This window comes from Peromyscus maniculatus, chromosome 9, assembly GCF_049852395.1.
Source record: "Peromyscus maniculatus bairdii isolate BWxNUB_F1_BW_parent chromosome 9, HU_Pman_BW_mat_3.1, whole genome shotgun sequence".
In the NCBI taxonomy this organism is placed as follows: Eukaryota; Metazoa; Chordata; class Mammalia; order Rodentia; family Cricetidae; genus Peromyscus; species Peromyscus maniculatus.
Window position 1 is genome coordinate 3,116,320 of NC_134860.1, and position 25,314 is coordinate 3,141,633.

The 25,314-nt window shown below is 44.8% G+C and overlaps 1 protein-coding gene across 5 annotated transcripts in view; it reads right to left on the reverse strand.

Annotated features, from left to right (window-relative positions):
• The window catches only part of Cacna2d3 (calcium voltage-gated channel auxiliary subunit alpha2delta 3), an 854,380-nt gene that overhangs the window by 436,502 nt on the left and 392,564 nt on the right, over window positions 1–25,314 (reverse strand). For all 5 annotated transcript variants that reach the window (XM_076544133.1, XM_076544132.1, XM_076544131.1 and 2 more), the window contains 4 exons: window positions 18,093–18,224; window positions 13,909–13,969; window positions 13,670–13,820; window positions 1,718–1,792 (listed from right to left, as the gene is read on the reverse strand). In XM_076544133.1, coding sequence (XP_076400248.1) covers window positions 1,718–1,792; window positions 13,670–13,820; window positions 13,909–13,969; window positions 18,093–18,224 — 419 coding nt within the window. The remainder of the gene's footprint in view (window positions 1–1,717; window positions 1,793–13,669; window positions 13,821–13,908; window positions 13,970–18,092; window positions 18,225–25,314) is intronic.

Genomic DNA, 25,314 nt, shown 5'->3' on the forward strand with positions numbered 1-25,314 from the left:
CAAATCCTTACCCCATTTCCTCACCCAGTCCTTGTTTTTGTAAACAAGGCTTAATACTTTCAAATTTCCCAGTGCTTTCTATTCTTTGATCATTTAAGTACCTCTCTCTCTTTAAAATTGGAAACTTCACCCACTGGCCCCTGTTTGAGAAAAACACTGAAGCATCAGAAAAGGGTGGGCTCCTTATCTAGGCAGCAAAGGGAACTTGCTTAGAGAAACTTGTAGGCTTGTCATTTGCATACTAATGAACATCCTCAGGAAGCATGTTCAACTGCTCTGTCCTTATTTCTTGCTTGTAAAAATAAAGGGGTTTTGTGAGCATGCACATGAGTGTGTGTGTGTGTGTGTGTGATTTTTTTTTTCCTCCCAAACTAAAGCTAAGCTATCTGGTCTATGTACCAGCTGGAATCTCTCCCAGTCTTCTGAGGCTCTCTCCCTCAGAGGTTCCTAAGCAAAGAGCTTCCCCTGCCTGCCTCTAAGGTAACACCAATTTCTCTCTTCACATGGGCCAGGGCTTTTCTCTGTAGCATTTGTCCAGTGCTCCACAGAAGCCCACCTTGACCATTGCCCTCTGTCCCCTCATGGGGGTCTGCTCTCCAGAAGGAGAGAAGTCCCGAGTGCGGAGTCTAGTCAAATAATGTGAGCAGTGCCACCTCTGAGTCCTGTGAAGTGCTACAAGGCTGCAGCTAAACCTTTACTAGTCTGAGTTGTCATGGGGAAGAGGCATGGAGGAGGTGTAATAATAGTTGGATTGGTAAATCAAAAAGTTGCCCAAAGGAAAATGATGTAGCATCGTAGAATTCCGTTATAAGAAATTTCCTAGAAGGCTCAAATTTTAATAGAATCTTCAATAGCATTTCCTAAGTGTTGGAGCCTAGAGCAGTTTTCCTAGTAGCTTTACCCAACAGGACTGCATAAGAGGATGACTGGACCACGGGCCTGAGTACCAGGTGTTTGGAAGGGTTTACATTTGGCTGTATCTAGCAAAGGGGAGGCCTTTTGTCTCACCCCTTGGCATTGTTATAAAAAGCCCTTTTGAATAAAGTTCTGGGGCAGTGGTTAAGGATCCAGGCCTTCCTGAGCTATCCTGTGTTTCTATCTGTTTCTCTCCCCTCTATATTTCTATCTAAGTCTCTCAGGCCTCATTCTTCAAGAGTCCCTGGAGTAAATAAATATGGGATTTGGTCTCCCACACCTTCGACTCATCTTCATTGTATTCCACAGTACTTAAGGGATGAGCCATTCTTGGAATATTTAGGATACAGCAGTCCACAGACCAGTCCTCTCTTGTAAAACTTGCACTTTACTGAAGACAAGTTATCCCAAAAGATTCCCAAGGATGCTTCAATCCATTGTAACAAGCGAGAAAGGAGAAACCATTTTTCTTGATCTCTCATTAAAAACCATATTTTCTCTGTGGTATTAACAGAGACATTGAGCACACACAAGATCTGCTTATGGCAAGAGGAAAACAAGGCCAATTCAATGGATTCAGAGGTAGCAGGCCGCTGAATAAAGTACAATTGTTTTACTTACTTCATGATTTTACATGTGCTTCTTAGTTGACATCCACAATCTGGAGTAAGCTGTAATGCCCTCAGTGAATTACACTCAATGAGATTTTAATAATTCAGATAGAACTCTTGTGAACAGTCACAATAACAGAGACGAGGGTATGCCCAGATCCCCGGGGTCCCTGCCCAGTGGCAACCCCTACCTCCTTGTTGGTCCTGTCCGCTTGCACCAGGGTTCCATTCAGGCAGGGTTCCACGTAGTGAAGCTCCTCATTATACTGTGAAGGGTAGAAACAAACAAGAGGAAACAATGAATGAGGAACCCAAAGGGTACTAGTGAATGGTCAAAGGGTCCACAGTCACACAGCAAGTCAGCAAAATCCCATGTTCCATTCATTCGGACAGTGGCCATCAAGTGCTGAAGACAGACATTGTTGGAGAGAAACCTAAAGGGCCTGCACTAGAGCACAAGTTTGGCTGCACCTACTGCCAATGGCACATCTTTCAATAATGACTGGGCAGACAGCAGTGGCACAGGCTTCCTGGGCAGGCCTGTGATGATGGTGAAGGAACAGACAGATCAGGCGGTCCAGGTCCAGCTCCATCTCAGCTTCACGGACTCAAGAGATACCTGTGTTGGTCACATGCGGAGGAGCCACGATGGAGGAAAGGAGTGCCTTTGATACTCTCACTAACCCTGGAAAGGTGTGTGTGTGTGTGTGTGTGTGTGTGTGTGTGTGTGTGTGTGTGTGTGTGTGTCGGGGTGGGGGTGGGAGAGGTTTTGGTGACACTCCTCCTATACAGTGGTACCATCTCTATGGTTTTGCCAATACCTGTCCTCTCCAACACTTTGAGTCCCTAGCAATCCAGGATATGACCCTTAATTTTTGTCCTCTGTACATGATCCTTCCAAGGGCTTTGATGGGCTCTGGGCATTTGGACTGGCTGACCACTCAAATATCTTCACTCATTAGTCCACAGCAAAGACATGCTATGTTCTTGTCAGCCTATATTCTCTGCTCATGCCTCATGTCTTATCTGCTCCTTCTGACCTTCACCACTGAGAACAGTGCCAGGAGCTCCTCTGCCTGACTTCTGCTTTCCCTGGCTAGCACAGGCTCATCCTCTGGTTTGGTTCAGTCCCATACCCACTGGGAAGGAACCTCAGGTGCAAGAGAGGCATTTAGTAAAACCTCTTTGCTGTATATTCCATATAATGTCTAGTTTCCTTCACCAGGAGTGCCCAGCTCACAGGGAAATCCCATGTTTAGTTGCTCTACCTGATCACCTGATACTGTGATTGGCTGAGACCAATTGTGTAGCAGATATATTGTTGCCCTGAGCTACCAAGCCCACAGGAAGTGCCACAATCCATTTATTCAGTGAAAGCACCATGGCATTTCCAATTTAACAGCCAAATAACTCCAGAGCTGCTGAGGGAAGAGACTAGAAGCATCTCTCACATCCACTCTAGAACAGAATCTGGCTGAGGATCTGACCTTTTTTTTACACTGGGATCAGCAAGCACCATGGGAAGGCCAAGCAAGTCACAGAGTGAAAAGAAGGATGAGCTTGGGACACTCACTCTGGATACTTGCAAAGATATACCTGCAGCTGCTACAACAGGGGGTGGATGCATCAGCCCAAGGTGCAGAGAAGCTGCCCAAGGGGTGGGGCAGGGTGCCACTGCTCTGGGTAGTTAGCTGCTCTGGAGCCCTGCCTTCATCCAAATTCCAGACAAACTTCATCGGTAGTTTGACTCAGCCTCAAGTATGTCCAATAGCTCACCCTTTACAGACAGGGAAACTTATTTCCATAAGTTGCAAAAAGACATCACTGAATACGTAGGGAGCAGTGTCCAGGTTCGTGTCCAAAAGGGCTGACCTCACAGCCACTTTGTTTCAGGATTTCAAGGTCCTCTGCACCCCCAGGCTCCTTCACTTCTCATCAGGCTCACTCCTGCCTCTCTTCAGGCTTTGCTTCTGGTCTTGCAAATGCATCTGGAAATTCTCATTTGTCCTCTGAAGTATTGAGCAAACACTTACGTGCATCATCCCTGCTCCCGACCACCAAGTGTGGGGGATCCAACTGAGGACTATTTTTCTTTGCTCAACAACTTCTCTAGGGTGGTGGATGTTTTTGCTGAAGGGGGTAGTGACAGACACTGGTTCTGGGCCAGATTTCTGGGGGGCTGCTGTGGTAATGTTCGATTTCTGGAGATGGTCAGCTAGATTAAACCTAATGTGTTCATTTTGTAATGATTCTTAGAGCTGAATGTATATTGTGCATACTTTTGTTATGTTAAATAGAAATAAAAAAATAGATGTTTGCTATGCTGAAGTTAGCTGCTGAGGAACAGGGTGTAGCATTTGGTCCCCAGAAGGGAAGTCACCTCTGGATTCAGGAAGCATGTACATAGATCAACGTGAAGGTCTTTACCAAGGTTCTCCTGTACTTTGGAGGGCTACTGGACGCCACTGGGGACGAAGTCATTCCTTTCTTCTTTACCTCTCTTGCCGATGACTAACTTGGTTCAGGGCAACAATATCTTCCCAGCACTACTGGTCTTAGCCAATCACAGTTCTTCAGCTGTGCTCTATTAGATACTTGCTTCCAGATCCCCTTTGTTGCCAGGGTTACTCAGTGAACCATGTTCGGCCAATGGGACAGAAGGGAAGTTTCTAGTGTATTTTTCTCAAACTTTCTCCTGTTATGGAAAGAAAATCCATCTGTGTCTACCTCCCCCTTCCTTCCTCCCCAGAGTGCTTTGGTCCCATTGCAGTGGCTACTTCCCAGCCAGGAGGTGACACAAAAGGATGAGAAAGCACAGACAAAGGAAGAGAAAACAAGGAGATGGGGCCAGCATGGGTCTGCCACTGATGCCCTCTGAACCACAGGACCAAGACTTCAACTGCCCTCCTTCTGGATGCTTCCATCGGGTTATTAGATGCATACATAGTGAAGCATCCTTCGAACCTTATTCAGCTGTTCTGTAACTCAGACCCTCTTAAGGGTCCCAGTTTGGTTCTTGCTTTTTAAAAATAATGCATATATGGGGTGTATGTGTGTGTGTGTGTGTGTGTGTGTGTGTGTGTGTCTTGGTATGGATGCATATGCATGTCATAGTCATATGTAGAGGTCAGATGACAACCTTGAATGTTGGTCTTTACTTTTTTTTTCCATTTCTTTTTTTGTTTTGTTTTGTTTTTGTTTTGTTTTTTGAGACAGGGTTTCTCTGTGTAGCTTTGCACCTTTCCTGGATCTCACTTGGTAGTCCAGGCTGGCCTCGAACACACAGAGATCTGCCTGGCTCTGCCTCCCGAGTGCTGGGATTAAAGGCTTGCACCACCACCGCCCTTTGTGGTGGTCTTTACTTTTTTAATCTAGACTGAGGTCCTGTCACTCACCACTGCATAGCCTACTGTGGCTGGCACAGGAATTTGTGGAGATTCTCTTGTCTCTACCACCACCTTTCTGCAGAAGCACCAGAAAAACAGAGGTGTGCTGTCATACCTGGCTTTACACGGACTCTGGGGATTTGAACTCAGGTCCTGGGGCTTGCGGGACAAGCACATTTCTGATGGAGCTAACACCTTGTTTCACCGACACTCTTCCTAACACACACTTTCAAAGGCAACTCCTGTGGTTGTAGAGTCCAAGATTAGTGTTAGGACAGCTGGCACCGAGTCCCATGCTGCTAGGTACACCGTGGGGCGAAACCTCACTGATTCCACATCCTTACACCTAACTCACCTTACGGTAACCATCAAAGTGGACCTGTGGAGATGCAGGGAGGTGACATAGCTCAATGAATGCCCTTTGCTAATACAGAGGCAGGCAGGTGCTGGGGGAGGGGGCTGAGGAGGGGTTTAAAAGCAAAGAAGACCAGGAAATTTTGTCCTCATCAGGGAGGTACATATATAGTAATCAGAACCAGGCTCACTGTCACTGCGCACACTGCACCCACAGTAGAGGAATGCATTCTTCTGAACCCCAGCCAGCTTGTTAGTGGCATCATCCAAGCTTGCAGTTCCCTAATTTCCCCTGACAACATCAGGACTGAGCTGGGCCCAGCAATCTGGTCTGTATCACTGCGGGGAGCGGAGGTGGCCATGTGTAGAAAGGAGAGGTACAAGCCCACTGGCCACACAAGCTCATCAAACTCCCAAGGGACTGCAAAGGATGCCCTGCACGTGGATGCATTTCTTAAGCTCCAGCAGCTCCTCATTTGGATACCTTTCAGCTGGTACATGTTTAGGATGCTCCCCAGATGTCTGCTGTTTTTATTGTATATGTGTGTGTATATATAAGGAATGTATATGGAAATGTTCTTGTGGATGTGTACATGTGTGTATGTGTGCACAAGTGTGTGCATGCATGCAGAGACCAGGGGTTAACATTAGGTATCTTCCTCTATCACTCTTCACCTTACTCACTGAGACAGAAGTCTCTTACTGAGCTTGGAGATCATTGATTGGCTAGACTGGCTGGCCAATGAATTCAAGGGATTTTCCTGTGTCTCTCCCTCCCTTTAGTAGCATTATAGACACTTGCGAGCCATGTGCCAAGGTCTCACATCTTGGGGATCTGAAATCAGGTCCTTATGCTTGAACAGCAAGCACTCTACTGACTGAGCTGTTTCCCCAACTCCAGTATTCCCTCCATTGCTGTTTTTTGAATCAATGGTGTTAGGTGGTCATATCAGTTTATAACTGAAGATGTGGTTACTGCTAGCCTTAGGGCACAATAGCCCATGAATAACTCTTTCATTCCTGCTTGGCCAAGCTGATGTCAGTAGCCCAAGGAGAAAGAAGATGCCACCATTTACCCTCAGAGGTACAATTTCTTCTGTACTCTGCTTTTAGCTTCTCCTATGACCGGGAATCCACCCTAGAGACCTTCAACCATGCCCTCCCACCAAAGTACCAAGTCCTTCCTGCAGATGCTTGGGGAGTGCTCTTGATAAAACAGAAGAGCCTGAGGAGCCCAGAAGAGGTCTAGCCCAGCAAGCCAGCCACATGCCGAGGAATGGGTAAACATGACCCACAGGTCTCAGTCACTGTTAGCTTTCTCCTTCCTTCCTATTTCCTGGTGGCTTACTCTTTGTGTTCACACCAATAGTCCCTGGTTTTGCCATACACAAGCTGGGTCACTTGGCCAAGGTTTTGCAGCTCCATGAGCCACAGAGTCTGAGTTGGAGAAACCTGGAGTCACTGCCCCTGCCAGAGGCTCACTGTGAGGATGAAGAAGCATGCTCAAGGTCTTGGCATGAAGGAAGAAGAGGCAGGCGACCAAATGTTCATGCTCAGTGTAGAGAAGAGGAAGGAGGTAGGTATGGGGATGCAATGTGTGGACACAGTGATAGACTGACAGATGGGATAAGGAGAAAGGGGGAGGAGCTGCCAGTGGAACCGGACTGCTCTTGGGAGCAGGGGCCATACTTCTTGGTTTCCTCTGAAGAACGTTGTAGATACATTTCTGGGAGACAAAGTAGTGTTCCACTGGACACAAACGACGAACTAAATACCAAAGACATGAACCCGGAGTTCTGCTTCTCACTCCACACTACACTCTGAGCCCTCCCAACAACCCAGGTCTCTAGCAAACTAGGAGATAAATCATTGCCAGATCCTTCCCAGAAAGGTGTCTATCACAGAAGTCTTCATTCCCCCATTTGCTCACTGAATGTTAACGCTAGCCTACTATGGACCAGGCATGTGAACACCACCAGCTCAGTCTGCTCATGACCATCACCATTGAGAGATCATAAACAACTTTTCTTGCCCTTTCATTGTAAGTGAACATATTCATGTATATGCTTTTCTTTTTCATGATAAAAAGTGCTTATCTCTCACACTGAAAGGGTCCTTCTGAACACAAATCAGGCCACCATGATCTTCACTAGACTATGTCCTAATATTGCTCTCTCTTGTTAAGAGACCATGTCCTTCTCTCAATCAACCAGCAATCAACCATGTCCCTCTCTCAGTCAAGCATGGCCAGGTAGCAACAGGCATATCACTACGTGTCTTCTCCTTCCTTCTGTTCAGTTTCTGCAAGCATTTCCCATCTCTCCTCGTCCATAGGTACAACACAATTCTCAGAAAGAAGGCTATTAGGAAAGTCAAGCTGTAACCTCAGCCTTTGAATGGCCAGAACACTCTTGGGGAGATTCTGAGAACAAGGAGATAGCCATGTAGTAGAAATCATATCCTCTGTGGGCTTGTGCACACCACAGCCTGAGGGCTGGCCAGAGGCCAGCTTGCCTTTGGGTTCTAGATGATGCTAAGGTTCCTGAGCTTCATGTCAGAAGTCCAACTTGATGGAAGAGAACAATACATCTTTCTGACTTGATGGGATAAACTATCAGCTGCCTAGACACTGGGATGAGGGAAGACACAGTAAGAGGGGAGAGGCTTCCAGAAAGGTCTCACATATCATCCTGGAAGCTGAGACTCCACATGATGACACATAGCTGACTGGATTTGTGTGATATGGCCTGACTCTCTCAATGCAGTCTGATTCTTTTTCCCAGCACCATCCTGGTCCTGTTTCCCCTATATCCTCCCCCATCCCAATAAGTTTCAGATATAGTCAGTTCTCTCCTGAAGTGTGGGTGTGGGTGGGTGTCTCACAACCTGAAAATGGCACTTGCCTTCTCAGTAAACTCCTTCTTCCTTCCATCCCTGACCCAACCCATGGCTTACGCCTAATGTCTATATCACTTCAAATACCTGCCTCGTTGTCACCTTCTAAGACTCTGTCACCCACGGCTTGCATGCTCTCTCTCTGTCCCTGCCAGGCTCCCTCCCACAAGGTGCTGTTCACTGTACCCTGAGCAACTGTTCCTGGGCTTCCCCACTAGACAGGCACATACAGAATTTCAGGGGTACTGAGGCAGATGCCTTTCTTCTATAGCAGCCCAGCACCTAATACCGAGCACACATCAATGTCTATTAGACCCACTGATCACAATAGCAAAAAGGGAAAGAAGGGAAAAATGCAGGGAAACTCACTAATGACACAAAGCTAAAGTAAATCCAAGTATAAAATTAAAAGAATAGAATCTTTACCCATTTCAAAACAACAGATTGATAAGCAAGCAATAAAGGAATAAGTAAGTATGTCCTAAAGAATCTGAAGTCTGACCAACAGCCCATAATATTAAAATTCTGGCTTGCTCATGGAAGCAATGGAGGAAGCCTCATTGCTCCATTTTAGGAAGCTGATGCAAAGGAGACTCAATTAAATACGTTAACAGTTCTGTTACTGCTGCTGTGTTTTTAATGAAGTGACCTCTAGGATGAAGATGGAGGAAATATGGAATGAGCAGAGGAACCCACATTTATTTCACCAAGACAAGGCATCCCAGGATCTTCTAGCTTACAAAAGTATCTTCTGAATTTAGACACACAACTGGCTGTAATTAGCAGTGCAGCCCCAAGGAGCAAGGAGAGCAAACACTAACCCATGCCTCAGTGTGGCCAAGATCGCAAAGCCACAGCAGGGTGAGTGCTGGAGAGTCAGTCCTCAGAAAACAACAACAACTGTGAAATAAAACCAGACTTTCAGAATCTTCTAGGATGAACTAGCAAATAATTCTCTCCTCCACACCATTTTACACAAACCTGGCCTGCAGGAGGCCTTTAAATTGATTTCACAAAATCGGCCCAGTTAATGTGGGCTTAACGCCTGACCTAGGCTTCTTCTGTAAAAATCATTTCTCAGCTTCCAGTAGCAGATGGAATTAGCATCCTCATTTTTATGATAATATTGTTCATTTAATGCATGGCTTGGAGGAAGATTTCAATGTGAATGAGAAAAAATATGCTCTTTTCCTGTCATAATTTAACCTCAAATTTTAACTCCAACTGCACAAAACCCTTCTATCTCACCTGTTCTTTATACATTTCATCAGTTAATTCATTAGCTCTAGGTAGATTTTTCAATATCCTGCCCATCAAAGATAAAACAAGGTTTGTTTATCCATTCATGTTCATTCTCTGGAAAGACCCAGATCATGAGATCTTCGATAAAATACAAAGACACAACTTGACAATGAATTTAATGAAATGTAAAGAGTATTCAAATGGCCATGAAACATCTTTCCTACTATTTAAACATCACCCTGCCTTCCTGCATTATGACACTGAAAATCAAAGGCCATGATAAATGAGATTTGCCTAAACAAAACCCTACAGTGCATGAAGACTTCCAGCACTGAAAATGAGGAGTGTAATCTTGACTTTTTCTCTAAGATGCCTCCTCAAACATCTACCTGGAAAATAAAAGAAGCTTGGCCACACAGTAAAGGCTGTCAAGGGAATGTCCTCTCGGGCAGTGGGATTCTGCAAGAACAACCCACTCAGGCATGCAGAGCATTCTGCCCAGAGGTGCAAACACCCTCATGTATGGCCCTGCAGCCGCTAGTTCTTGGGAGGTCCTCAAGCAAGTAACCATTTTAAACAGATTTGGGAAAAACACACACCATATTGTGAAGACACACGTGCAAGGTGGGAGCAGGAGGAAATGCTGCAGGAAAATAAGAGTCAGTAAAGCAAAACTCATGCGATGCACTGAGTAGCAGGAGACACAACTCAAGGGAATGCAAGTGACAGCTAGCCACCTCTGAATGGACCATAGCTGGGGCTCCTCAACCATCAGTAAGCACGGCAAACTTACACCCTATTTGGTGGATGCTGTGGTAAGACTAATGCAGTACTTTCTGGTATAGCAAGTTCATGTGTAGATATTATTCAATCAGACACACACCCAACCTCATAAACATGCACTCATTATCTTCAGTGTGTTCCAGATCATGGCGAGCTTATCTACTGGAATACTCAAATAGATGAGAGAGCCTCACGGTACAATAGGAACATAAATCTATAGCCAACAAAGAGGCTTGGGTAAACATCTAATGCCAACTATATGTGACAAATATATTTAATTAAAATAAGATAATAGAGACAAATTACTAGGTATTCTGTAGAATATGATCCTATTTGTACAAAAATGATGTGGGCTTGGGTCAGCAGGATGGCACAGTGGGTAAAGCCACTTGCTGCTAAGCCTAAGATCTGAGTTCAGTCCCCAGGACCCACATGCTAGAAGGAGTGAACAGACTCCTGAAGGTGGTCCTCTGACAGCCAAAGATACACACATACTAAAATGTAATATAATTTTTAAGTATGAGAGGTATATGTAGAAAAAGTTAAAATAATTGTATCAAATGGAAGAAGAATGAAAAAATCTGAATTGTTCAAAAAGACATACTGGTTTTATTCATTCAAAAGCAATCACCATAGAAAGAGTTAATCCATTGCTTTCCAATGTGAATTCACTACTATATCTGATCCATTCACTTATACATTAGTGGGATGGAGATCACAATTCTATCATAAGGGTTCAAGTAAAAATATTCAGAGTTCCTAGTCACCACAATAACTCTGCAGATAGTCTTAATTCATGCTTAAAACTAATGGACAGATGTAAGGTGACAGTTAATGTAATTGCCAATGGATTTCATTCTATAAAGGGATGATTTAAAGTAAAGAAAAATATTTCCCCCAACTATTCCATAATAGCTGGCTGTCTCCTTTTAATTATCTTAATCACCCTCTCCTCATTATTGTGTTGACGCTGTATATCTTAATGAACTTACATAGATTATTTCACGTGATTGGTTGTATTAACTGAACAATAAACTCTTGACAGATAAAGGATGTAGGATGTAATTAGTTAGCTCCCCTTCTTCTGTGAATTTCTGATACTTCTGTGAGACATAATTAAAGATTAATAGGAAAGATAGTCTCAAATTTGCTGCTACTTATCTATAAATGCTCCAGGATATGTGAGCATCCGACCACATTTACATAGTCACGTGGAGGTTAGCAGCTAGGGGAAATCCTAATTAGAAAGCCAATGTACCCCTGATCTGAAGCCTCCTTGCAAAAGGGTAGGCCCTGAATGCAATGTCTTCATGGTATGATGGCCGATGGGACCAGCTGCATCCTCTCCACTTCTGCAGAAGAGAGCTAGAGCATGGCAAGTCAGACTTTATGGAGGCTTCACTGTCTGCCAGTTTGAGACAGTGACTTATGCTTCTCCATGTCTCTGCCTCCATGCCATGGGCACAAGACTGAGGTGAAAGTTCAGCATAATGAGCTACTGAGGATCTATGGGTGTGGGCTTCACACAGTGGGTACTCTTAGAGACTAGTGGTTCTCAACCTTCCTAATGCTGTGACCCTTTAATATAGTTCTTCATGTGGTGGTGACCCCCAACCATACAATTATTTTCATTGCTACTTCATAACTGTAACTTGGCTGCTGTTATGAATCCGAATGTAAATATCTGCTTTCTGATGGTCTTAGGCGATCCCTGTCAAAGGGCCATTGGACTTCCAAACCAGTTGAGCCCCCACAGTGGAGAACCCCAATAGACAGTAGCTACTTTTATTCAGCCCCTAGATATCTAAACTCCTACTGTTTGTCAGACATTGTCCAAGGGACTGGGCGTTCGCCATAAACAACCTCGGCACTCCAGTAAGATAATGGGTTTTTTCTTTTCCAATTGCTCTTCAAGAGTTTTAAATTTTTATTTACACTTACTTATTTGGCAGATGCATGTGTGTGTGTGTGTGTGTGTGTGTGTGTGTGTGTGTGTGTGTGTGTGTGTATGAGTATGCACATATATATATATACATGTGCTGTGGGAAAGCAAAAGTGGTGTTGTGCTGTTAGTTTTCGAGTCCCGGGAATGGACTCATGGCTTGGCAAGCACCTTTGCTCTCCGCACCATCTTGCTGGCCCATCTCAAGAGCTTTTTAAAATTGGTGGCTTCCAAGTCGGTTCCTCTGCTTTGTGGTTAGGACTTTTGGTCTGGAGGTCTTGTCAGAAACAGGTCGGAAGAGAACCCAAGCAATACCCTTGCCACTTCAACACTTGCCCTTGACCTAGAGAACACAAGTTGGTGACTTGTTTCTGCAGACAGCTGCCGTAACGTAGGACTCCATGACAACACACCCCGTCTGCCATAACATGGGACTCCATGACAGTACACCCCGTCTGCCGTAACATGGGACTCCATGACAACACACCCCGTCCAAGGTATGGGAGGGCACACACAACAGAGCTGTGTCACCACCAGAGCACTGTCCAGACTCCAATGGCCAAACTCTTGCTTCTTGCCACACTACCTCCACTGTTACCTACTACACGGGACATAGGATGTCCCACACAGATAAATATGGCAAAACACAGCTGTGCACCACATCCAAGTGCCCAGTTGAGCAGTGCAGGGTAGGATAAAGTTCCCTGTGAGTACAATCTCTGAAAAAAGAGCAAGGTTTGTGAAACAGAAGGGATGTGATGATAGCGATGTCAAAGAATGGTGGAGATTAAAAAGAATTACAAACTGCAATGGAATACATCTCTGTTTCTTTTTTCCTTTTTATTTTGGTTTTTCAAGACAGGGTTTCTCTGTGTAGTTTTGGTGCCTGTCCTGGAGCTCGCTCTATAGACCAGGCTGGCCCCAAACTCACAGAGATCCGCCTGGCTCTGCCTCCCAAGTGCTGGGATTAAAGGCGTGCGCCACCGCTGCCAAGCAGAATACATCAATCTCTCTTGCATGTCTGTGTCACTGCCCAGCCATGGCTTGCTCTCTTGTCTCTACCTGCCAGTCTCGGGACCCCACCTATTTCACTGATACTTTAATCTCAGCTCTTGGAGAATACGCCCAAGCCTGGCCCTACCTGCTGGGATGCTGAAGCAGGAAGACGCTGTATTTATGAAGAGCAGACTATTCCCCATCTTTCAGTATCTTATCTTCCTGCTGTTACCATCATGGACATGGGGTTGACCTGGCTTAAAGTTCATTATCATGTGAGAAGTTCTGGCAGCCCATGGGACATCTTTGCTACATCTCTTCCCCAACATCCCAAAAAAAAGCTGGAGAGGTCATTTGCTAACCTCAAAGAAACAATGAATTCCACAGCATTCTCAGTCTCTGGAAGACCCTCTACCAGCCCCGATTCAGTGAATTGCATGTGGGCATAACCAACCTTCATCCTCTGATCCCCAGACCCTGCACACCCAACAGCAACAAGGCAAATGACCCAAAGTGAAAAGAAAGCCCTAAGCAGGCGCACTCACTGTGATGATGTTGAAGAAGTCATCGTCGCCCAGAGTGTCCAGAATCGAGGAGACTGTTTGCTTGGCAATGGTCAGGCGAAGTCCTTTCATGCTGCCACTGACATCCACTAAAATGACAACATCTTTGGGAGAAGTTGCTGCCTGGATGTACCTAAGTGGAAGGAAAATTCAGTAAACATGGATTGTGGCCTCTCTAAATTTTCTCTCAAAATTGACTAAGAGGTTTAAGCGCTGCCTACCATTTTCTGTTCCTGCAGTCAAAGGCAATGACGCCATTCTCATCTGGTTCCCATTTAATCCCTAGAAGAAAAACGGGGCTTATGAGAAACCCTGAGACTTCAAATGGTTATTTGTAGTACTTCAAGGCTGCTCTGCTTTGCTGACCAAATAGATAGGGTGAAAATAATCACAGCCCAGGAGCTCCTCATTGGCTACACACCCAGCTCTGCAAAGTGCCCTCAGGTGGGAGCCCTGCAGCAAACAGGGCCTTAGCCCTTCCTCCTTCAGAACGCTGAGATGAATGGAGACAGTCTCAGCATGATGCTGTCCATGGCGAGGGGATGTGTGTGACTCTAGCTCCCTTCACAGCTTCGGATAAAGACAGCCAAGACCATTGCTCACAGCCCAGCAAGGTGCTGAAGCTGCTGGCATCATTCAGAGGTCTCTAGGCAGTGTCTGGCCGCATCCCAGACCCCAGTGAGGTCATGTCTACAGCATGGGTTCTGACATGGTCCCACATCACAGTTGTTCCCTCCCTGCCCCTGTCTTAAAACTCAGACATTTGGCATGCCTTTCCACCTTAAACAAAACGACCCTAATTATTCTGCAAACTAAAGTTTGAATCCAGGCCTTGAAGCCAAAGCAATTTTTCCCATCTGTGAATCTGATCAAGCATACTTAGACTCATGGTTTGAAAACCAGCAGAGATACAACCAAGGGTGGCATTCTCCTTGTAAATCTGATTATTTTAGGAATGAGATTTTGTTTCAGGGCCCATGAGATGGCTCAGCAGGTAAAGGTATTTCCTCCAAAGCTTGACAATGTGAATTTAATTCCCCAAACCCACACAACAGCAGGAGAGACGCACCTGACTCAAGCTGTCCTCTGACTTACACTGTGACATGTGCATACATGTGTTCATGCATGCACAGACCCATATTCACAAACACGTGTAATAAATAAGTGTATTCATTTTCGTTCATTTAAAAATAAAAGAATTACTGCTTTAAAACAAGTTAAGATGTCATCATTCTTAGCCCTCAGTGCTGCTCAGGGCTAGAGGACTTCAAACAGATTTTGACGGGGAAAAAAAAGGCAGGAAAGTTATTTTCATGGCTGAAATTCCTGATTTGGAGTGTAGCATTGACTGCTTCTTTTTCTTTTTCAACTCACCAAGGCCAACATTCTTAATCATACCATGATAATAACTAGCCGGGATAAGAGAATGTCTACAAACGACCACACAAATAGCCTGGAGATGGTACCACGTGTCCCACAGTGACACTGTGTTCTGCCCTCCTGGTACCTGCACTGGAGCCTACTTTAAAGGGCACAATAAAAGGTCATAATGTGATTTATTCTAAACTTGTCTGGCACACTGTTTTGTGGAAGGTCAAGCATAGTTAGAGTGGCATGATCCTCTTTTTTTTTTTTTTTTTTTTAAATATATAAATGTACCAACCCAGTCAAGGGGCTCAGTGGATATTTCTTACATCCATCGTGTGTGTCGTTAGTGCCTGTGCATATCCATAGACACAGTGGGTCATCCACCATCACTCTGTGGCTCTGTCGGTCTTTTGCCTATGACATCCTTACTGCTGTATGCTCTCCCAAAACTCCTCAGAAAGGACTGGGGCTGCAACTCTCCTCATCCCCACAGGCACTGTTGACAGTGGTATTTTTCTGAAAGTCCCTATCAGATTAGTCTGTGGAAAACTAGCAAGGAATATAATACCAGCACAAAAGCAGATACAGAAAAGGATGACCTTGTGCAGATCAACTTGATACAAACTAGAATCACCCAAGGGGGTCTCAGTGGAGGGACAGCACACAGACACTCAGAAAGAAATTACAGGTACCCATAGTGCCAGGACAGACAGATAGATGCCTGGGGGTCATTAATAGGTAAAAGATGTACTAAGCTTGAGATGCTGCATTACTTTACCCAGGGTGCTGTAACTAAACACTGCCTGACGGGTGGCTTAGTAGTCTTGTATTCTAGACATACTCAGTTAAGGGAGCTTTCATCCAAACTACTGAAGCACATGCTCCCTACACCCCACCGCAATCCTCAGTGAAAAATCCTGCAAGGTAGAAGACAAAGTTCCTCATTTTAAGGTGATCACATGACAGAGAAACAGGATATTGCCAAGTGCTGGAACCCTCCAGTTCTCTAAAACAGCACATGCAACTTCAAGTTTCATGAGCATATACATGAGATTCTTGCTAGAGCTTGGTTTCATGGGATCTCTGTCACTTGCAACCCCAATTTCCGATAAAGGTGCTTTTCCCAAAAGAGAGCTTCTCAAGGTCAAACTGGGGAACTTGACCTCTGCTACCTAATTTCCAGAAAGTCCTCATTCCAGGCTTGTAATAAACCCAGGACTCTGGATACACTTGTGAGAATGAAGGAAATCTCATCCTGCCTAAGGTCAGATACATTGGTGCTTTACAATATGGTGAAAATGGACAGAAGCATCCTAAGATGAAAAACATCCAAGTAAAAATACCCGCATCATGCTTCCCTTCACTGTATGAGCAGGAGGCAAGAGATGAGCTCTGTCTGGAACCAATTCCAGAGCCAAGTGGCCATATGACATCATTCAGGGCAACTAAATATCTTCAGTAGACTGTAGCCATGTATTAACTAATGCAGAAAAGATACAGGCATTCTTTGGAGTCAAAATCCTGCCAAGAATATCACAAAAGAACTGTAAGCATTTTGACTAAACTGATTTGACTAACTGAAGTTTCATCTCTTAATAAATCTCCCGATTACATGAGCCCTTTATGGGGACTCCCTTTGTTTTCCAAGGCCCTTGCAACTATACCTTAAGGGCTTCTTGTTGGTGGAGACAACTGATGATTTGTGGCTTCTACTTATCTTTTCCACCCTCCTTCCAATGCCACCTGGTCAGACAGCCAGCTCTCCAGTGGGCTACTAGGCGGGTTTGCTTGCCCGCCATGTTACAGCCTTCATAATGTGCACCAAAGTTGCTCTGTTGAGCACATCAAGGCAGATTGCAATTTGGTGACATTGAAATTTTAATGGTCCACTGTTTATTATAACATTATGTGTAATAGGATGCTTATTGCTTAAATGGCTGTGAGCTCCACGAGGCAGCATGTGTACCCTGCTGAACAGGGCCCTTGGGAACCATTGAATAATCTGGTGAGGCAGATGCCCCCAGCAGGCAAGTCTCAGGCCACAGATGCTGTGTGCAGGGCAAACAGCTCCTCCAGGCAGAGGCTGATGGTGTCTGTGCAGCAATATCGAAAGACATCAGGTGCCTAGTCTTACTTAATGAAAACATAAAAGCCTCCACTTAATTGCTCCAAGATTGTGCAGTGTGTGTGTGTGTGTGTGTGTGTGTGTGTGTGTGTGTGTGTTTCTCCTTTCTTTTAGGTTGAGCTTGTTAATTCCTACAGCTGTGATGCTCTGGAACAATTACAGCCTCAAGTCCTGTTTTCACAACTTGTAAGCAAAATTAAAACTTCCCTTTTTAATTAAAATTTAAGCCAAGCTAGAATTAAAACCCGACTGCAAAGCAGAAGCCCAGGAAAGCCCCGAAGGAACACCTGTTCCATAGGCAGGACAGACAAATGGTGGGAACATACTGACCTGGGGGAGTTGTTGGGGGCCTCTCTAGAGGGGTGTCACCATCTGCTGCCATGCTTTGACTCATTTGACCTCTAACTCCAAGGTAAACCACCTCTCGAGTCGGGGAGCCCAAATGTACATTCTATATTTCTTACACCTTTTAGTCATGATTTAGTCCCATGTAGTCAACTTTCTCTATTAACCCTGACAACAATGATCTTAACAGCAACAACAGTGGACCTCATAATCAGAAACCAAGCTCTTGTCTGGGAAGACTAAATGTGGTACATCTCACAGCCCAGTTCCTTGCTTTGACTGGTTGCTCTATGAATTAATTTGCTGAGAAAGATGCTGAAGCCACACACAGTTTCTGTTATCGATGCAGTGTGTGTGTGTGTGTGTGTGTGTGTGTGTGTGTGTGTGTGTGTGTGTGTGTATACACACACACAGGCACCTCCTTTTTGCTCCTATTCTACACCCTGACAACAGGGTCCAATCTTTCACTTTCTTCTAAGGGAAGGGAAAAAAACTATTAAGCAGGAATCTGAAGGGAATCACAGCATCACTCACTGAAGCCAGGGCAGTCAACTTAGGCACACTCACCTGGGTACTGCCTGAAAAATCCCTTTGCACTTCCAAAGTATTGCCAGATGAGAGATGGATCCCGGTCAAAGTTATCTACAAAGACTTTGTTTAGAGATTCAGACCAGTAAACTCCATTGACAATTGCAGGATCTGAAAATAAAAAGAACAGAGCCACATTAGGAAGCAGAGGGAACAAGATCACAGGTACCACACTTCCTGGCCCATTCAGTGCAGATTCTGAAATGCTGAGAACCAGAGTCTAGACACTTGAGATGGTGTCCCTATGCAGCTCTCTGAGCCACCCAAGAGCCTCCATGGTGGCACCTTACTCAAACTGCATATCCTTCTGTTAGTATTATTTAATTTGACAGAGAACATGGCTCTTCAAAGAGCAGAGAGGTGTGCTTAGCATCAGAAAACACAGAAGAATGTGTTTTCTCTTGCTATAATCACCTCAGCCAACATGGTCCTACTCCAGTTTGGAATACATCACAAACTCTCTCCTTCTGCTAAGTGGAGTGTGAGCCCTGGAAGGAAAGAAGCCACCTCTTGCCATTCATCCTTTGTCCTGTGGATACTCACGTGGCTGGACGAAAAACTAAAATGATAAACCAATGGATAGAGGGTTTGACAGGTGGGTTGGTAGACAATTGGAGGGTAAAACAAAGTTGTTCTTCAGAAACCTGATCTAGGCACTGTGGCACCCATGGAACACAGGAGGCAGAAGCAAGAAGGTTGCAGGTTCAAGGCCAGCTTGGGTTTGAACCCAAACAGCCTGAGCTCCATAGTGAGACTCTTTCTAAAAAAGACTATTACTTTTCCATCCTATAGTTCCATTAAGAGATCTTTTTTCCTCACATAAAAGTCCAAAGTAATGCTTCATGATTTCTTCACATATTTAAAAGATGAGAGCAAAGAAAAAGAAAGAGAAATAAAGAAATTTTCACCTACTGGCTAAAGAAGATAGCTCATCAATGGTGATCTGTGGACTGTCTACCTTTTCCTTATTTCTCTTTACTCCTGAAGACAATGTTTCAGAATGAGGCAATGCTCAGCCACAATCAGTTCAAAAAGGAATTTCGATTTAGCCCTGGTGTGAAGAGGTAAGGGTAGCCACATGATGAACATACAGGTCAGGAAAATGGAGGAGAGCTGCTTCCTGTTCCCTGCCCGTGGAAGACATGGGGCTTACTTTCTTCCGTCCCCTACCACTGTCCTCGAGGCAGGAACTCATAGGGCACTGGACAGCACAGAGACTGGAACTGTGGCAAGAAGAGGGGCCTTTTCCAAAACTTCATCAGCTACTCATAGGCAAACCTCTAGCCTGTGCTTTCATTATAGGCAAAATTGTGATAATAAGGCCCAGGGGGCCCATTTGAAAAGTTCAGCTCATCTTCAGGAAAGAGCTAATGGTAGAAAGCACCCACAAAGCTATTCCACTGACCCCAAGTTCAGACCCCCTCTGTAGTTGGTTTCTTTTACTCTTTGGAGGCCTGCCACCCAGCTCCCAAATAAATATGCTGAGACATAGTCTTATTTATGAATGCCCAGCCTTAGCTTGGCTTGTTTCTAGCCAGCTTTTCTAACTTAAATTATCCTGTTTCTCTTTATGTTTTTTCTCTTAGCTTTTTACCTTTCTTTAATTTATGTATCTTTCTTTCCTTCTCACTCTGTGACTGGTCCCTGGCTTCCTCCTCTCCTTCTTTTCTCACTCCTTGCTCTTCTTCAAGCCTAGATTTCTCCTCCTATTTATTCTCTCTGCCTGGCAGCCCTGCCTGTTTCTCTCTCCTGCCTTGCTACTGGCCATTCAGTTCTTTATTAGACCAATCAGGTGTTTTAGACAAGCAAAGTAATACAGCTTTACAGAGTTAAACAAATGCAACATAAAAGGATGCAACACATCTTTGCATCATTAAACAAATATTCCACAGCATAAACAAATGCAACACATCTTAAACTAATATTCCACATCTCTCCAGGGTTTCCTGTGGAATTCTGGGTCATAGCAATCCCACACAGCATGCTTATTCCAAGGACTCCTGGTACTCTACAGGTGAGAGGGATAAGGACAGATTTTTATCCTCCTGGCCTTAGGTTGCTTAGTATACAAATGGAAAAAGAAATCATTCTAAGAATACACCCAACAATGAACTTCACTGAAAAGGAAACTGATTATTGGCCCCTGGAATATAAGATGTTAACTTTTAATTGCTATGTCAACACACTAGAATATCCTGGAAAGAGTCTCAATGTGGGACTGGCTAGATCAGATTGGTCTGTGGGCATATCTGTGGGGGATTGTTTTGGTTAAGTGAATTGATATGGGAAGACCCAGCCAGTGGTGGGTGGAACCATCCCTTGGATTTGAATCCTACACTGTTTCACAGTAGAGAAAGTGTGCTGAGAAACAGGCTTGCATGAATTTCTTTTCTCTCTCTGCTCATGACTGGGAAGTGACTGGCTGCCTCAAGGACTGCCACCTTGGCCTCCCTGCTAAGATGGAATATTACATGGAATTGTGAGCTGAACTAACCCTCTCTACTATAAATTATTTTTATAGAGGTATTTTCTCAAACTAGAACAGCACCCCACCTCTCCTCCATGCCTGTCCACAGGTAGCTGTCCTTCCTCAGTTGGCCACCCTTAATATGTTTCCTAGACATATCTACAATTGGCAGCTGGGAGCTGGTGGGCCTGGGTCTTGCCTGACTTTCTCACCTCCACCTTGCTCTAATCTTTCAGATCACATAGGCCATTAGGACTCCGACTTCCATCTCAAAAGTACATGTTGTAACTCCTGTAACTATAATCAACCACATCATAGCCTGGGAGTGTGAACATGACTGATTCCATCTTATACCACAGAATACTTTTGAGAAAGGCTTTGTCCTTTCAATCCTGGAGAACAAAGCCACTTATTATTCCTGCCCAAGCTTGACAGCAATTATTGTGACTCACTCCTGGCTGTAAAAGCCACTTACATGGGCCCACAAACATGCAAATACAATAATGACTCCAAAAAACTCATGGCTTTCACCTCCATCAATGGACTTAATTATATCAGAATCATATAAAACCTTACCGCAGTCAGAAGCAAAAAAAATCTCCTTACTAGCTCATTGTCTCAACATGTTGCAGAACTCAGTGCTTTTCAGTTGGACCATGCTTGCTTTGGGACTGGTTCAGTTGTATAATTTTGACTCCTTTATGGATAGAAAAGGGATGCTCATCCTTCCAGGTGGGTGGTCCTAGAATTCCAGGATTCCCACCCATGAACCCTGTCAGAGATACAAAGGATCTCTCCATCCCATTTATTTGGACACTAAATCTTTCTCTGAAGTCATGATTCTTTAAGAAAAGGGAGATTTGACTTTCCCAGGGCATACTAAATGGGAACAAGGAAAGATGACCTGCTTGAAATAGGGGGAGGATTATATGCATTCGTGTGATTTGATATTTGAGATAACACTTTCCTTGGCATGTAAAATCACCACTGTGGGTGTACTAATTCCAGAGGCTCCAATCATGGGCAGTTTTAATAGATGGGAAAGCCTTGAAGAGCTACCTATTATTACCGTCAGCAAAGAGACAGGAATAGATACAAAGTTTGCACAAGGCATTCAAATACCTAAGCCAGAACACACACACACACACACACACACACACACACACACACACACACACACACACACACACCTTGATTAATGATGGTTTCTCAACATCAGTGACCTACAACAGAAGTCAGTAACTCAAGGGTAAGTCAAAGCTGCCCATCTACCCTTCCTCAGGGCCCCAGCCCCTTCGACTAGCCATTGAGGAAGAAGCAGCAGCTGTCATTCTGGAGATGACTGTCTTGACTGTCTTGTAGTCAAGTGTGAATTCTCAACATCCTCTCATGCAACAAGCTAAGCATTTCCTTGTATGTGTTTGGTTTCAAAGTTTGTCTGCATTCCCTTTGCCTCATTTAGGATGGCTTACATCTTCCTCTCTAACCACCACAGGGGTCTTATTCAGCATATCCACCACCTTCCTCTCTAACCACCACAGGGGTCTTATTTAGCATACCCACCACCTGCTCTAATAAGGGATTCTAGACCTGGTGGCCCTAACAACAGAAATTCATTCTTTTATGATTCTGAAAGCCAATCCAAAGCCGAGGTGTGACAGGGCTGATTTCCCTGGGAGCCTGTGAGGAAGAGTCTGTTCTGTGCCATGCCAACCCCCTAACCTCCTTGTGCTCCACAATAACTCACCATCCCTTGGCTTGCAGACTCAGCATGACATGGGCCACCCTTCTCAGTCTCTGGGCCACATACCTCCTTCTTCTCCTCATAAGGACACAGACAGACATCAGGTCTAGACCTTAGGTCCTAATAAGCTCACATCTGCAGATCTGGGAGGTTAAGGCTCAGATGGGGTTGGAGGCCACTATTCCACATGGTACACATACTCTGAATTATTTTCCACAATATACTCCCACTTCATGGTTTGCATATATTTTTATTTGTAGGAGTGTGTTGTTTCCATGTATGTCTGTACACCAAATATGTGCCTGATACCTGAGGCAGCCAGAAAAGGGTATTGGATCTCCTGCAACCAGAATTACAGATGGTTGTAAGCTACCATGTGTGTTATGTGAATTGAACCCAGGCCTTCTGGAAGCACAGCCAATACTCTTAACCACTGAGACATCTCCCCAGCCCCTGTACATATTATTTTTTAAGATCTGAGTTTAGTAAGCGCAGGACTTTTTGCAGTAAAGCGCCATTAAAGGTCTCACTCTTTACTTCTGCAGCAACAATTCTAATTTTCATGTCAAATTATTTGTATGACCTTTGTTGATGAGTCCTGTCTATATTGCACCAAAATACATCCTTCAAGTGTAGTTTTTGAAATGTGTCTGTGTATTGTATGCCTGTATATATGCTTGGGGATGTACATTTATGTGCTGGTGTGCACATGTGTACACATGCACGTGGGAGCAAGAGGTTGAAACTGAGTGTTTCTCTTGATCTCTCTCTACCTTATTCACTGAGGCAGCATATTTCAGATGAACCCAGAGCTTACCAACTTGACTAGTTCAGCTGGCCAGCTTGTTCTGAGAATTCTGTACCTGTGCCAGAATTAATTATAGGCAGGCCACCATGCCCACTTAGTATTTGCCTGGAAGTTGGGGATTCGAACTCTAGTCCTCACACATGCACAGTAAGTGTTTTTTACTCACTGAGCCATCTCCTCAGCCCCCAAGTCATTCTCCTAAATGTCAAGTGTACATACCCAAACCAAGATTTTTGGTGCAACAAAGCATGTTTCCAGATAACAAGGCCATTCTTCCCACTGTTCCTCTCCACCCCAGACAACCTTTTTGCACATGTCTGTCTATACAAAATCCAGAAAGAGTACTAGTCCTGCCTCCCTGATGAGATACAGCCACCCCCAACATGTCAAGAAAGTTCAGCTTTTACCCGAACAGGGGCTAGAAGATGCCTGGAGAGAGTGTTGCCCCCTTTGTATCTAAAGAGCATCTTCTCCATCCCTGGCTTGTCTCTGTAATATATCAGACATCCATCCCAACAACAAACAGCCTTTCAGTTCCAAGTCTATCAAGTGCTTAGTAGAGCAAATGGGCCATGAATGACACATCATAAATAGAGGCTGATCCTTATCCTGTCCATTAGAAACCACATCAACACGGCCCCTGGAAGAGCTCTCCACTTCCATCCTTTCTCTGTATCAGAGTTGCTGGGCAACATCATGGGAAGCAGCCCAGCCATGGGACACTCAGGCTCTAGTATGGAGTCCCAGATTTGAGCTCGCATTTGACGTTTGACAGCCAGCAGCCTGGAACTTGGGACTTCACTTCCCCAAGTGGCAGGTACCTCCACTTAGGGCAGAGAGATGTGAGCAGCTCTTCCCGAAGTGCTGCTAAGACAAAGCATGCAATGATCTCAGGAGTGGAAGCGCACTGTACATCGTTTGACTGCGCAACTGTCCCAGGACCGTGATGACTCTCAAATCCCACACTTGAGTTCAGCTGTCCACAGACAGTGCAGGTAAGTCAGGCTCGGTCTCTTCCTTACATTCTCGAGGCAAAGCGCTCTGACAATTCTCTTTTATTCATATGACAAAGGTCTCTCAACCATTTACCATAATAGGGATTTATCACGATTTGGATATGAAGTGTCTCACAAAGGTCCATTCACTGAATGCTGAGTTCCCATCTGATGGTACTCTTTTTCTTTCTCTTTTCTTTCTTTCTTTTTTTTTTTGTTTGTTTGTTTTTTTGTTTTTTTGAGACAGGGTTTCTCTGTGTAGCTTTGCGCCTTTCCTAGAACTCAATTTGGAGACCAGGCTGGCCTCAAACTCACAGAGATCCACCTGCCTCTGCCTCCTGAGTGCTGGGATTAAAGGTGTGCCAGTACTCTTTAAGAGGTTTTGAAAACTCTGAGTCACGGGGTCCAGGTGGAGGAAGTAAGTAGGTTAGTGGGGGCATATCGTCAAGGACTGTGTCTTGCTTGAGCTACGCTGCTTTGGCTCCTTCTTTACTCCCTGGCTGCTTTGAAGTGGCCAACTTTTTTCCTCCCTGCCTTTCTCACCACGATGCTCTGCTTGCTGCAGCCCAGAGACAACAGCCATCAAGCACAGACTGGCTTCTCTAAAACAAAAGCCAAAGCAAACATCCCTTCCCTGGAGGTTCCATTAGGGATTTTGCCAGTGGTGACAAGAATCCAGGCAGTTCTGTCTCTTGAGAAAACAACAAAGAGAACTTCAAAGAGAAATAAGTGTAGTGAAGAAAACAGGAGGAAATAGGTCAGAAAGTTACTTTGGATGAGAAGGAAGGGGGAGACCTCTTGGAGGTGACATCTGCATGCTGCGAAGGTCCCCAGCATTAATTCAGCCAGAGCTTGGTAGAAGGACAGAGTTCTAAAACAGCGATCTGAAAAGAAACCAGGTATAGCAGGAAGAGGTGCTGCTGGGGGTGGTGGGGGGTGGTAGAAGCTGGGGCTGGGGGATGGGCAGGCTGGGGGGGGGATTTTTAGCAGAATGGTGAAGTTCCCAGCCAAGTACACATTCTCTAACAGATAATGCCCTGCCTCCACCATGCCAAGGTTCATCCTGCCTGGATTCATGGTCCTAAATCAAATTTATTTCTGAAATCTATAGCGAGCATAGCCGCTTCCTCTTCCCAGGACGAGCAATCAGAATCTTCACGGCTATCTCGGTGCCTGGATTTCCTCTC